Here is a 15,977-nt window from a genome sequence, read left to right as displayed (position 1 = left end):
CTGTAAAAAATGTGCTCAAATTTTATGTTGTTTGCATCAACATATCTGCGTGAAACATCATACTCAAAAATGAAATATGCAAAGAACATATACAGGTATATAGAAATCGGCTTACTGATTCACATCTGGATGCCGTTTTACGAGTAGCATGCAGCAGTTACAAGCCTAATTTAAATGAAATTGTGAAAAAATGTTCGCAATATCAACAGTCACACTAAATTTCTAGGGTGAGTGAGAAATTATATAAGTTTTTTTATGTTGCTGCCCGCGTGTAATAGGTATCATGCGTATGTGGCCCAAGGAAAAAAAAAGGTTGAGTAACACTGAGTTAGACCTTTGAGATAGTTTGATGGGTGATGAAAGGACTTGTTCTAATCAGTAAGAATGGAACTTATGATTGGTTGTTTGACCTTTGCTTCTTCTGATCAATCCAGAGGAATTATCAAGAGAACTTGAAGTTACAAGGACAAAGTCTTAACTTTGTCCTTGCAACTTCCACAAAGCCATGCCAAGTTCCACAAAGTTAAAACTGTGGAACTTGGTAAACTAAGGAAAAGTGTCAGAGTCTCTGACACTTTCCCTTAGACTTTTGTTCTCAGCTCCTCCACGAACTCCTTGGAGGACAACCAAATCGATTTTTCAAACTGTCATTAAGAGTCCATAGGTCAACCAGGGCCTGACCTTTTTGTTCAGAATGCTTTCCACTAGACTATCTCTCAATTTATATTTTTAGAATCACATTAAAAAAATTCTAGTTTGCAAATATAAATAACCACCTTATATACAATTTAGTGATTTGCATCCAATGAAGCCTTGTATTTGCAAAAAGGAAAGTAAACTTTAATCCCATTGTTAATTGAACACCCAAACCCATACTCAGCAGAAAGAATAATCCCTAAACAGTTTTGGACTGAATGCTGAAAAAATTAATATATATAGAGTAATTTGAAGGATAAATGTGTTAATCCAAGAGATTCAGACAGTATAGAAACTCCTACTTACATTTAAAGTTTATTTTTTTACAATGAACAAACATATAAAAATAGAACTAGGATAGTAAAAATATACTTTTTTATTTAAAATTATTTCATTTCACTTTTGTTAGAATTTAAGGTTATTTTAGAATTTTCATGTTTGAATATAAAGAACACAAAAATAAAATTCTAATATTTAAGATTTAATGTTCTGTTACAAACTGTTCCAAAATAGAATACAGTCAAACCTGTTTTTATGCGCTCTTTTTATGTGCGATTTTTATTTGTGTGATTTTTTTAATGCGAATTTTTAATTTATGCGGTTTTTTTTGTGCGATTTTTTTATTTGTGCGGTATAGTTGGCGACAAGTCTCGTGCGATTCGTCATGTCTCACGTTGACTTATTATAGCTAAATAAACTTATTATAGCATAAATGCACTTATTATAGTAATATTATTGCATGAATATGTGAAAAATGAAATAATTTACTTTTTAAGTCAACAAAACACCACCTGGACAAAAATATGTAAAACAGACGATAGACCAGACGATGCAGTCAAGTGCTGACATCTGTTGTGAATAAATTCTATTTCGTACGGTTTTGAGTTATTTTCTATGTGAGACTTTTTTTATGCGGTCCCTGTTGACCGCATAAAAAAAATATTTTTTTAATTGTGTTGCGAAAACTATTTTTTACAGCCATTCGTGAAGTTTCGTGCGATTTTTTTTAATGCGTCTTTTTAATGCGGTCCCTATCCCCCGCATAAAAACAGGTTTGACTGTACATTATGTATAGGTATTCCAAAAATTAGTCACCTGAAGATAGCCTATAAATTAAGCTGAAAACATTAGAGCATAACAAATAAATGTTTCTCAGCAGCCAATGGGTAAATTCATCACTAAACACCTTTGTTAAACATTTATTTGTCCATATAAGTAGAGGCAGTTCTACATACAAGTAAAAAAGGTGATGCCTACAGCCTCACAAATTTGGTAGTACATTTTAATATCTAAATCATCAAACTGGTAATTATTGAAAATATGATTCTGCAGATGCAAGATACTGATATAATTATTGATCAGTTTCAAATTAAAACTGATAATGTGTTGAGAGAGACCTTTTTCACTTTTAATCTTGTTCTTTGAAAGAAATAATGCTGCAGAACTAGTCTTTTTTTCTATAATTGATTAATTCAGTCCTGCTAAAAGCAGGAAAGCAACTTTTTAGGTGAATTTCTGTACATCTATTAAATTTTTCAATTTACTGTAGAACTATTGTACATGCTATTATTATTTTAGCATGTGTTTACTTTCTGTTTCTATATTAAAAATGTTCATATATATGAACATTATTTATTTATTGTGTAATAATAATATCATCATTATTATTATTAATAAATCTACCCTCTACTATCAGTGCTCTTTTAATGGGCCTCAAAAATAAATTTTGCCTAGAGCCTCATAAATCCTTAGGCTACCCTGCATATATGGCATGAATCTTGCAATCATTGACTTATGTGACCCACTACAATACAGAGGAAATTTTATAAGAAATACAAATTTTACATCACTATTTTTAACAAATATTGATGATTTTGAGTTTTGAATCAATTTGGCATTATTTCAGATAAAATTACTGGTATACTTGTAACAATATATTTAGTCTGAAAATCATATTTTTTTTGTTAAAACTAAATTTGATTTTCTGCACGAATAATTCTGAAAAATGATTTATTATGCTGAACTTCTTAAATTGATTCTATGGAAATACATCATTTAATCATTATAAAATTTTGAAGGGGAGATCTGTCTGGAATTTTGCAGCAATAAAGTAGAAATTCTTAATATTGATATATTGGTGTATTTCCAAATCCCTTATTAATCATCTCATTTTTTAAGTCTTCTATACATATTCAAACTTTTAGTTTTCCTGATCATTCTAAGCATGAATTTCTCTTACTATTTCCAGACTATCAGGAATATACATTTTAAAAATGAAGAAAGTAACAAAGATATATTTTTGTTTTGTAGCTTTCTGATATCTTATTTTCAAGGAATGCTGTCATATAAACAGCATCTTGAAGAAGAAGAAAAAGAAAAACTAAAGCAAGATTGAGATGACATAGCCACATGCTACTTAGAAAAGATACTAAATCATTAAGAAAATCTGAAACAGAAGTAGTTAAAAAATAAAAAAGCATTTAAGAGAAGAAGTCAGAAGCCAGTACCTTAAGGGAATGATTAACTAGAACATTTATAGCTACATATGAAACAGAAATAAAAATAATAGTTTTTTGATCTCTATGTGATTACAAGTTTAAAAGTTTAAATAATCCATTGTAAGAACTTATAACAAATTTGTGAAAAATTTTTTGTATCATTGGAACATAAATACAAACAAAAACAATGGCAGCAATTCAAATCATTTATTGTAAAAATTTTAAAAGTGGAATAACACACTGAAAATATTTGGCTAATTAAAAAATATAATAAAGAAAAAAATATGTTTGTATTTGAATCCTAAAAGTAAATTGATGACAATATAAAGTAAGCTGAAAACATTTGTTTTTTAATAGTCTATAACAGAGGTGGGCAAGCAAGAGTTCAGTGAGAGCCAAAATGCATGGGTGCCGCAGTTCTGTACTGTCGTGCCGGATAGTATAGTAAGGCAGGAAAGGATAGGGTGTCCCCCATCCGGGTCGAGAACTTGTTTTAAAAGAATAGATTTGAAATGTCAATTTAATTTATTGCACCAACTTGGAAATAAATTACTAAATATTACATATATATAATTACATATTTTCACAAAATTATAGAAATAATAAAAAGTGGAAATTAACACTTTCAGCAAGAGCCGCATTTGCCAATATTGGTCTATAATATTGTATATTATTATTTTGTTATATACAATAATTATGTTAATGTAATTAAATAGAAACAAATTCAATAAAGTAACATTAATACAGATGATTTAGGATTAAAATAACAATGTAGTCTGACATTTATAATGTGAAAAAATTGAAATAATTATTTGTGAAATTTAATTTAGAATAAAGAGAAATATTACCTGTTGATCTGTAATGTATCTTCTTTCCAAAATATATAGCATGTCATCATGATTAATATTATTATTATTAAAAAGGGATCTTGAGAAGATATTACAGAACTTTTGATGTTACGAACCCATACAATAAAAGATGGGATCAACAAACAAAACATTAAAAATAGAAGAAAATTAACAGCCATTCGGATATGCCATCTTCTGGTATGAAAATTAATTCCTTTTCTATCCTCTTCAATAATGCATTTACCACAGGAAGGAATGAGCTATAATAATAATAATATAATTTGAATTATTGTTTTGATTTCATGTATAGATCAAAAATTTTTAGTTTAATTAACTAAAACATTTATCCTTTGATATTAGATAAACTCCACAATGGTTTAAAGAAGAAAATATTACATTTAAAGGAGTAATAGCTACAAAAACAATTAAACTTGAAAGTGCTTGAATAATTTTTAACTGCTCATTTTCAAGAACTCAAAGAATGCTCTGTTGCATCATAGCAATAGAACAATTCTTTTGATTAATGTTTTATAGTTATTATATCATTAAAAGCAATAATATTTTCTTCATTTGAATTAATTCATATAATTTATTTAGATGATGATTATGATAATAAGTAATATAACTTTATATAAATAAATTATAAAAAATGTTTTTCTTAAATTTTCATATTAATATAAGGTGTGTTTTCAACCTTTTTTTTATCTCACAGAACACTCAAACCTATAATTAAATTTCCAGGGAAAAAAATCATGCAATTTAAACATTTAAACATTTTTGTATACACTATCGCCATATTACTTGCCACTTAACCTGTCTGTATTTTTCATGAATTAAATAAAACAGTATTGTTGTTCCTTAAAATAGCAGCAGGTTACAACAAAAATTATTTAAATCAATAATTTTCATTTACATAAGAATAGCAATTAATATTGAGTCTTAATTTGCATTTAAAAGTGGGATGATAATTGCCTTTAGAAACCTGTTAATGTCCCACTATTTCTAAGCTAAATATTTTGAACTAAATATGAACAATTATAGATATATTTAAAATGAAATTTTCTTTAAACAAAATGAAAATAACCCAGTGTTCTGCACATGTAATTTTGCTTATGAATATATATTTTTTACTACATTATGTGTATGTTTATTTATTATAACAATGAAAACCTTTTATAATCAATTTAAAGAAGTTTTAATTTTGACATGTACACTTATTGTTCTTGGACTTTCGAAAATAATTTACTTAATAATCTTCAAAAATTTTTGCAGCACACCAGTTGATGATATAAGGCTAAGACACACTGCAACATTTCGTTGCTCAGCCAAATATATGAGAGTGCACACACTATGGTGACATGCAGTAAAAGATACAAAAAGTTCTGGTGGCTGGCAACAAAATATCTTGTCCTATGTGTTTATATGAGAGTATGCACATTGTGATTTTTTTTCGTCACCACAGTACGTGTTGCAGTGCAAGCCACATGTGCCATAAAGATACCATGAACAAAACAACAAAGTTTTTATCGATAACAACATTATTGTCTTATAGAAGAATCAACTAGTCATAATAATTCATCAAAACTATTGACATTCTTTTGAAAATAAGAAAAAAGTTTATAGGATAAGTTCATAGCTCTTTGTACAAATATTCCTTTTAATTTTCCTTGTAATGGATGGTCTAGTAATAATGTACCCAATAGGTCCTTTTTCTTTTCAGTTTTAGATTAATTTGATTCTATGCAAAAGATTGTGAAATTTCAAATTCTTATGCTGTAAAACTGTCTCTAAGTCAGATAGGACTTACAGCATAAGATTCATACCCTGAGATTCTCACCTCATGATACAGTAAACCAAGTCTGAATTATAATGCTGGATTCATAAATCAGGCTATAACCTGGCTAATTAATATCTATATATATAAGTCTACTAACTCCAAATAACTGGATAAGATCGATAGAAATATAAAAAGAACCCAAAATTCAGCACAAAGTACACATATAAGAAACAAATGTTTTTGGTAGAATTTAAACTACCATTATCAGGCTACAATCATCATTCAAAAATGGAATGCTATACATAACAGAAATTTTTAATTTTACATATGTCTCTCCTGATTGGACAGAGGTAAGTTGCCAGCACTATGGTGCTAGTTTTGGACCTCACAAAATTTTCCAGGCTTGTGGTAATGTGTTGTTATCCTTATAATTAATCACTGAGTCTTGCATACCTTATGAAATTTCTAGGTGTCTGCTGTAGGACAAATCATTTCATGATGTATTAGACAGGCTTAGTCCAAGTGAACATGTACATCTATGTCTGATGCAAAGTGATCAATGCTTGGTGTTTCTGTAGGCATTGGTATAAAGGTCATATAGTAACCCCAAATGTATTGCATTGTATGTACTGCAGAATGTTAAGTCTTATAGAAGTTATGTCCATTACATGTACTGAATAAACCCCCCTGGAAGATTATGTCTGTCATGCAGGTCTTTGTTGTTTCTAAGCAGGTTATAAACAGTTGGACTTTTTCCACAGGCTAAGGTTAGGTGATTAGCATTAGCAATTTCCCTAAAGTTGCATAACATATAAATGTTATATGTCACCATTCTTCAGACTTGGAAACTAGATTTTACTCCTTGTGCATTGTAGGCATTCTTTAATTAGTCTCCTGATTGACTCCAGGATGCTATCCAAGTTGTGCTGTAATGCAGTGTTTCTCAAACTTTTTGGTCCACAAACCCCTTTTGCACTTAGTCATTCTTCGGAGTCCTTTGAAATTTTTGTGTGTAGGAAAACATCCTGGAGGGAGGGGGTTAAATATCCTCTCATGGTCGCTCCAGTGCTGCCAGCTAAAAACACATACCAACTAAAATAATATTGGAGTAGCCCAAGACATAGCCAAATATTGCAGCGCCATAGCACTAGCAGAAATTTAAATTTGCCAACTGAAAAGTTTTCAGTTGATTGGTTTTCAGATAATCAATGCTCTACTGTATTTCTAACTCAACTTGCCTACAGACGTAATGCTGCTAGCGAACACCGTTCCAAATGATAATTAGTTTAGGCTGAAAGTGGAATTCTGGGGAGTTCCCAATAGCACACAAATTTATGAATATTAGGCTTGTATTAAAATATTTATATTGTTTTTATTATTTATATGTGCAAATTATTTTATATATTTTTTTATTTCTATTATTTCTAAACATGTATCCATAGTAAATTTAAAATTGATCTGGAGAGGGGTTGCTGAAAAATTGATGCCAGATCAATTTTTCAGCGACCTTCCCAAATATTTTTTGTGGCCCCCACTTTGAGAATCACTGCTGTAATGTATAGTAATTCCTTCTTCTTACTGTTATGGTCAAAAGTGTGTGTGTAAGCTCTTCTTATCAGGGCTCCAAAGCCAGTTATTTTAAATGAGTATGGACTGTGTGAGAATGCAGGAATAAAAATAGGTAAACGTAAATAGGAATTCATTATAAACTAATTTACAGTCCTATTTTTCCTAAATTTTTCCAAGCAATAATAAAATCAAACTTTGAGGATGTACATGAGCATCCTCATCATATGACAGTCTAAGATATCTTCAATACTGAGCATAAACATTCACAGTTTCTAAAATGTAAATTTCTCCACTATATCTGATGTTAATTACCTTGACTAACTGATTGCATTTAGTTTTTCTGTAAAAAAGATGCATAAGTACAATTAGTGCAAATACTGTATTGTGAACAGTACCTCCAGTGTCAAATACCTCACCATTCAACATTTGCCACAGTCTATAATCAATTGCAAGAAAAGGAATTTTAAAAAAAATCACTAGTTATTCAAACATGTGGAGCAAGAGCCCTCAACAAGCATGAGAGCTATTGCCCATATCATTTGATGAATCATGTTAACATCCAAACTATGGACAGTGTAGCAGTGTATGAAATGATTACAAACATATAATTTTATACATCATTTCATACATTTATTTTTATTCTATGTAATTTTTTATGTTCTGTTATTCAAATATTTACAATTTTTATAATGCATGTGTGGTCAACAGTGATTCAAAAAAATGTTCCAATTTCTATCTGTATTCCATTCTTCAACGTTCAAGTGCTGATGATAATGCATAGCAAGTCAAAAATGTTTCATTAATAAAAGTCATTGCAATTAGCAGTCGTGCATATTATTCATTTAATCATGGTACCAAGTTTATGTTGGACTACATGCTATTACTTTTATATGGTATACTTTATAAATAAATATTAATAGATTTATTTTTAGACAGATTTATAGATAGATTTATATATAGATTCTATATATAAATCTATATAGATAGATTTATTTAAACAGATTTATAGATAGATAGATATAATAATTTACAAAAATTTACCTTTATGAGATCAATGACAAATAAAAAGAATATACATAAACTACTTGAGAGCATGGCAAAAATAAACAAAGTTGACATTAAAAGTATAGGAATAAATAGATGTTTTGATGTTTTTCTTTCAGTTCCATTCTTATAGTATCTGTTATAAAATATAAATTTATATTAGAGTCATTAGTTTACAAATAGGAAATACATAATAAAAATAACTTCAATGCAGCATAGATACATCCAGATAGATAGTAAAGTTTACCAAATTACACAATGAAAATATTTTTAGTCTCATTCAATACTCTAGTTTATATTATTTATAATAGATTATAAAAATATACCAGAAAACATATATAATGTTTTTTATTAATCATCATATCTAATTTAGTAAATCATTAATTATCTAACCTATATGAATTATCATGAACATTGATTCTCAGTAACTTTAGTCAGTACCATACAAGTCTGAAAAAAATCTCTTCAAAACTGGGGATCAACTTATACAGCCAACTTTTATCTCAGGGAATGGTGGGGATTTTCCCTTCTACCTTTCATATCCTTAGCTATACAGTAACAGAAGATTGAGAGGAGCTTTTCTAATCAAGGATAGCTTTTTTTTCCTCCTCTTATCAAATTCATGAGTGTCAAAAATTTTAGCTTTGTGTAAAATCAAACTGGTAGTTTCTTAAACTACAAAGTTAATTTATAAGTGTAATGGTGTAATCATCATTTGTGACATTTAAACTGAATAAATTTTTTCCAACAGACACTGCATGAAATATATATGGTCAGCAACCATTTTGTTTTGCATTTCAATAGCACTCTTTTCTTTTGCTTTGCTCACCTACTGCTGTAAGCAAGCTGGATGGCAATGCTTAGGATTGCTTAAGATAAATGTACCAGTCTATGTTTAGGATAAGATGATACCTAGATGATCTCTTCCTGAACTACAAGTAGAAACCCAGTAGCATTTCTTTGTGGTGTCATTTTGGTGTTTCTAATAATTTCTGAATTATTCATTCAATTAAAAAAAATCAAAGCATAGTTCAGCATTCAATCCACAACAATAATGATCATATTGATATCAATCAAATATATTATTATTATTAGAATATGTTTTATTTAATCCATAAATTTCAAGCAAATTTCATACCATAACAAATGAATGTATTTTCTTTATGATGGCATACACAAAAATTATCATAGTGAAAATGTCTCTGTAAAAACAAAAAATTTAGTAATTTTGCTATTATTTCTCAAAAAATATATTGGATTTAACAGCAAAACATTCTTTGTTTTGTTAAATTCAGCTGAATTCAGTTGTAATGAACATGATTATAACATGTTATTGTGAACAGACCTTCATGTTATGTGTTTGAGACATTTTTGTGTATAGCTATTCACAGTTACAAAGAAAAAAGAAAATTTTTGTCTTACATAGTACTTAATGAGTAGGAAACCCATCACCATCTGAATGAATTGTCTACTGGATTGTCAAAACTATGACCCTTTTATGATTTATTTTTACATTTAATCTTCAGTTTTCAGTCTTCTTTCATGATGACATGACTTTCAGTTTTCAATCTTATTTGACATGTTTGAGTCCAGGTTTGGCCAAAGCACTTTGCACCAGTATAGTTCTATCACTGATTAAAAAGTTAGATGGAATTTTTTAAAGAAAGGAGGAAATGACATAATACTTTGAATGGTAGTGAATTGAGTTAGAAAGTTTCTTCATTTTATTGTATTGAATCAAATAAAGAAACTTTGATTAAAAAAAAAAACGTTCAACACAGTCATTGATCATTACTCACTTGTCCATTGTCAGTGATATAGAGTAAATAATTATAACCATTGCTTGCTAAAATTATTTTTAGTGAGCAGGTTTATTTGTGCTCATAACAATCGAGTTTAACAGTATATAAAAATTTTAAAATATTTCAGAATCAGATTTTTACAGCTTTTAAAAAATCAAAACTCAGGACCAATTCAATTACTTATGATAAACAGAATCTTTTTGTAATAATATTTTCTAATATTACATATATTTTATTTTAGCTTATTTGCAAAATTTAGATTCTGCATATATTACATTTACATAATTTTTCTTAATAAAATCAATTTTATGAGCTAAAGCTTACTTTTTTTCTTTAATTAAATTGAATAAATCAGAAATAATCTGTGTTAGTATAATTGTTTTGTAATTAACAGCAAAGCATATAGCCTAGGAGTATTTTTAATTAAAATTTGATGATTTTACATGCTAAATGTAGCAGTTTCTTTATTTAATTGATTTTTTTAAATTTATATTTAATTATTATTTACATTTATAGCGTTTAACAACTGTATGTAAATCAAAATATTTACATTATATTTAAATCAGAAAAAATAGGAAAAATCAATTACAACATAATTTTAAACTTAGTGATAATATTTTCTTTTAATCATTAAATAGATTATTTAATCTAATGATTAAGAATCCAATCTAATTATCATAAGCAACATAACTTCTCTAATATTCAGTACGTAGACATATAAAATTAAATTTATTTTTATTGTTTCTATATATATAATTTGTCAAATAAATTTGTTCTTATTCACATTCATCATATACAGTGTAACTCTAATTTACAAGCTTATGTTACAAAGCATTTTAGGAATACTAAAGCCTCTTATAAGTAGAAATGAGCCTTTCCATTATTCCTTACAGTCAAAATTTGTATCTTATTCTAACATAACCCAGTCACATCACACGTTTCCCAAACAACATTGAAAGATCTACAAAATACCTATTTACCTAATGGTTCTAAATGAAATAAATGAAAGTATTAATTACATTATTCATTAATATGAAAAAAATTACAGTAATATGAACTAAGAGAGGTATTTGCTTAAATTATACTGGCTTAAGTTATCAGATATTCCTTTATTTTAAATGGTAAGAAAAAAATAGTTAAGACAATAAGTAAGCAAAATATAAGTAAAATAGAGTTGTTTTTCATTAGAAATCTTTCTATTAATGTAGAGATAAAGTTTACTAAATTGTACCAATTTTAGAATGATTATTATTAACTCTAATGAACAAGATACTATCAATAATCAGTGTGAATGCAACAAAGAAAATGGAGATTGGAACCTACAAGCCATCTCCAGAGTGCTCAAGAATTTCAATCTTGTCATTTTTGATTAGTGTTCATTCTATCAAATATTTTATCTTGTAAATTGGTAAGAAAAATAAAATAAAGAAGTTCATTGTATTGAATTCTTGTAGTTCAAGAACTTGTAAATTAGGATCACACTGTACATTGAAAAACAAACTAATTTAAAAATTTTCTGAAAAATTTTTAAAGACTATCATCAATAAAAATCATCACACAAAGAGTAGAATTAACAAGAGTGAAATCAGTGCATTCTCACTAATCCAAATGCCACTTAATCTGAACCAATTTTGATAATTTTCACTATATTGTGCAACCAAAACCAAACTACTTAAAAGATTATTTTTTATAACATGACAAATTTGTAAAATTATGGACTACACATTTTAACATAAATGTATGTACCAAATATATTTAAAATTTTTTTTATTGTGTCTTTGTGATCCTTTTTTTTAACTTCCTTTTCTTTATATATAAATCTCCATATCTAACAAGTCTTAGAATAATTAGCTTGAATTAGCTAGAATGCACCAGATTCTATTTCACAGAAGTTTTTAATATAAAAAAAGAACTCAAAAAATATTTAAATATGCATACTTATTTTTCAAAACATTTAGATAATATCCATTTATTGTAATAAAATAATACTGGGCACTTGAAATGAGAACAATAAAGCCATAAGCTATGAAATACAAAATTGGTCTCAGACCCAAAAAGTAAAGTCCTTCATTCTGTAGTATAAAATCATCTGGATATGGCAAGAAACCAGGAAGATAATTCATATCCCTGAAAATTATTAAAATGAATTTTATATTAAATTATGCAAGTATTAAATTTTTAAATAACTTACAATAATTTATACATAAATAAATTAATTTTACTCTATCATAAAATAGAGTAGGACTTCTAGGCACAAAAAATTATAGTTATAAAAATCTAAGTGATAACTCTAATAATAAAATATAATTAAGCAATTACTTTCTTTAAATTTAATATATAATCTTAAACAAAATTGGGAAAGATACTGAAAAATTATTATTTACAACATTTATAAAATAATATAAAAGCAATTTAAAATTATATTCAAATTATTGTTTATTTCTTTATGATAAATATTTTCAAATTATTTACAAATAATCAAATTTCTATTTAATTTTATTGATCATATCTGACTTTATAAATGTATATTTAAGATTTAATTTTTTAAAGGATGAAATATTTTTATAAAATGAAAATAAATTTTTTTAAACATCAAAGTTGCTACTGGAATTTTTATAACTCAGTATCAAACTTCCGAATTAATTTCAATAGGCTTTATAATACTTTTGGGGAAATAATTTATTTCATTTGATGGGAATAAGGAAGCTGAAATATGTCATCAGAAATACACTCAATTTTACAAGCTCTGTGATGGCTTTTCTTTCCCGCTAGGCTTATTACACCATCAATTAGGAACAGGACAATCTTTAGAAAATCACATTTTAATTTTGGACTTCGAGTCCCTTATCAACTCTTTGTGATATAAATGGTTATGAGAAGCACAGAAATGGTGATGATTGATAAAATATGGATGATTATGTATTGTACTGTCATATCTACACAATTAATAATTAAGTAGTAATAGCAGTGATTGGTAAACAATATACATAAAAAAGTACACTGTTAAAACCATAATGGTACATAAGTCCAATATCACAGTTTTAAATGTTTATGGTTTTAACAGTGTACTTTTTTATGTATATTGTTTACCAATCACTGCTATTACTACTTAATTATTAATTGTGTAGATATGACAGTACAATACATAATCATCCATATTTTATCAATCATCACCATTTCTGTGCTTCTCATAACCATTTATATCACAAAGAGTTGATAAGGGACTCGAAGTCCAAAATTAAAATGTGATTTTCTAAAGATTGTCCTGTCCTAATTGATGGTGTAATAAGTCTAGCGGAAAAGAAAAGCCATCATAGAGCTCATAAAATTGAATACAAGACTAAACAAGAAGTGTATTACAGGACAGAAATACACTGTTTAAATTTAATATCCTACAAACATATCCCCATAACAATTTCAGAAATAAATAATCCTAGCCAATCCAAGATCTTAAAATTCATCAGTACACTGTTTATCCATTGGAACTATCTATTTATTTGAGTAAGTGTTAGCCTTTTCCATTTGATATCAGCTAGTGTTGCCAGATCCTACATTTTTTCAATAAGCTTTGTTTGTTTTTTGGTTTTATTAGACAATACTGTAACTATTCAAAAACTGTTGGCAATGTTTTTTTAATAGTGTATAATTTTGTTAACAAAAAAAATCTTCCTTTTTTAAGGAAAACCTGGCAACTTAATTATTATGGTTCTTTATAAAAAAAAATATTTCAAATATCTTTTGATTCATCATAATATAAAATCTCACTATATTATTGTGTTAAAATACTTTGAAAAGAAAGTTAAAATATAAATTTTATAAATAAAATAAACAAACCTCATCTTGAAATAAATCATGGGCAGCATTACTAATCCAAACAAAGAGGGAAATTTGTTCAATGCTTGTATAAATGAAGGACAAATACCTATAAATATTTTAAATTATTCAATAGTAAAATTTTTAGTCTTTTTTTAGAGAAATTGATATTTTCTAAAACTCTCTAAAAAATTATAATCTAAAAAGTCCTTTTCAGTTGTTGTTAACACATTAACCACCATGAGATATCATTTGTGTGTCTCACTAAAACTTTCTCCTGAAGCTTCAATGTAGATTTTTGTCTCAATGACTGATTACACAATATGCTCCATGAATTAGCAGTAATACTTCATAGAGCATTTCTGTAAATATAGTTTAATTAAAAATGCAAAACAAACTTATACCAACCTGCAAGTGAGGCACAGTATATACAACTCACAGCTTGTAAATTCATGCATGTAAGTCTTGAGGCATATATGTTGTACCTCAAACAAAACTTTCAAAATCAGTATGAATTGATTTTTTTTAAATATTTAAAGAGCAAATTTGGATTTTCTAATATGAAATGAACAAATCTATAGAAAAAAGAGAATGGGACATAAAAAATTTTTTTCAATGATGGTAGTTAGTGTGTTAAGCTGTTTATATCATAATATAATTTTCAACTTCTAGCAAAATTAACTGAAGAAACGAAAAAATATTATTATGAAATAGCTGCTTGGAAAGATTGAATTATAAATTGAGAATTCTTTTTTATTTTAATTATTATTATTAATTATATCAGTTCTCAAAATCCGATTTTTTTTTTCATTTTTGATTCTCTCTACTCTGTGTACACTAAGGACTTTTTAATCATATCCATCATGAGCAGCAGGATAGTGAGAAGTGAAGCCCAACATATCTGGTACAGACCACCTATGGAAAAATTTTATTTTATACACCCATATTTGATCTTGAGTCCCCAAAGTGCTAGGCTGTCACTTTAATTTCCTTGTCCATCCTGCTATTGAATCTGATCTTACAAATTATTTTGATCATATATATCTTCAGTAAATTAATTTGTCTACAAAACATATTTAAATAAAGCAAAATTCATACTTACCTTCTGAAGAAATTGAAAAGAATTGTTTACTCAAAACAGACAGAGTTAAAGCAGCAACATACGATGGAATTAAGAGTACATAAAATTTAAAGAACTATAAAAATAAAATTATAATTATTATAAATTTCATAATTTAAATTATTATTACAAAATATCAGCATAAAAATATAAAGGACCCCACACTTTTCTTATGGAAAATAGGTTTAGGTGAAATTGGCTGAAAATGAAATATGTTGTAATTTATGAGGTCCTGACCTAAAGTTCCAATGAGTAGAATGCTTAAAAATGTACATTGTATATTTTGAAAACCTGTAGCAAGAAAAATGTCCAAGGTTTTGACTATTATGTCCAAGTTGATGATAACATTCTTCTCCACTGATGCAAATCACTACTACCAGTGTTTCAATCGCAACTCATTTCATAATCTTTTCCCCATCCCACATCCCTTTACCAATCCATTTTACCAACCCATGCAGTCAAGGTCTCAGTACAATAAAATAATAACATTGTAATTTGACCAACTTAAAATCAGGAAGAGAGTTTGTTTACAAGACAATAAAACAATTAACAACTTGTAGTAGTAGTCAGTCAGTGTGGGCTACACTGACTATCTGCCCTGACCTTAAAAATAACTTTCCTCTCAAATTTCATACAAAGTATTGGTGTAAGCTGAGATAATTGACAGCAAGTTTCTTAAATTTAATATGTTTATTCTTGAATTTTTGAATCAAATAACAATAAAATACAAAAAAAGCACTATCGGAATTCCAGGAGTATTTTATGTCATTAGATAAAGGACAAAATGAAGAAATCAAACATATAATCAGT

At 27.6% G+C, this 15,977-nt stretch overlaps 1 protein-coding gene across 1 annotated transcript in view; it reads right to left on the bottom strand.

The window, feature by feature from the left end:
* The window catches only part of PGAP1 (GPI inositol-deacylase), a 78,173-nt gene that overhangs the window by 3,491 nt on the left and 58,705 nt on the right, over positions 1–15,977 (bottom strand). Inside the window, exons 18-22 of the mRNA XM_067286891.1 lie at positions 15,150–15,243; positions 14,069–14,156; positions 12,173–12,361; positions 8,430–8,568; positions 4,043–4,302 (exon numbers count right to left, since the gene is read on the bottom strand). Coding sequence (XP_067142992.1) covers positions 4,043–4,302; positions 8,430–8,568; positions 12,173–12,361; positions 14,069–14,156; positions 15,150–15,243 — 770 coding nt within the window. The remainder of the gene's footprint in view (positions 1–4,042; positions 4,303–8,429; positions 8,569–12,172; positions 12,362–14,068; positions 14,157–15,149; positions 15,244–15,977) is intronic.

This window comes from Centruroides vittatus, unplaced genomic scaffold, assembly GCF_030686945.1.
Source record: "Centruroides vittatus isolate TY-2023 unplaced genomic scaffold, ASM3068694v2 scaffold_386, whole genome shotgun sequence".
NCBI lineage: Eukaryota > Metazoa > Arthropoda > Arachnida > Scorpiones > Buthidae > Centruroides > Centruroides vittatus.
Note: the sequence above shows the minus strand (reverse complement) of the source record. Positions and strands in the feature narration are given on the sequence as shown.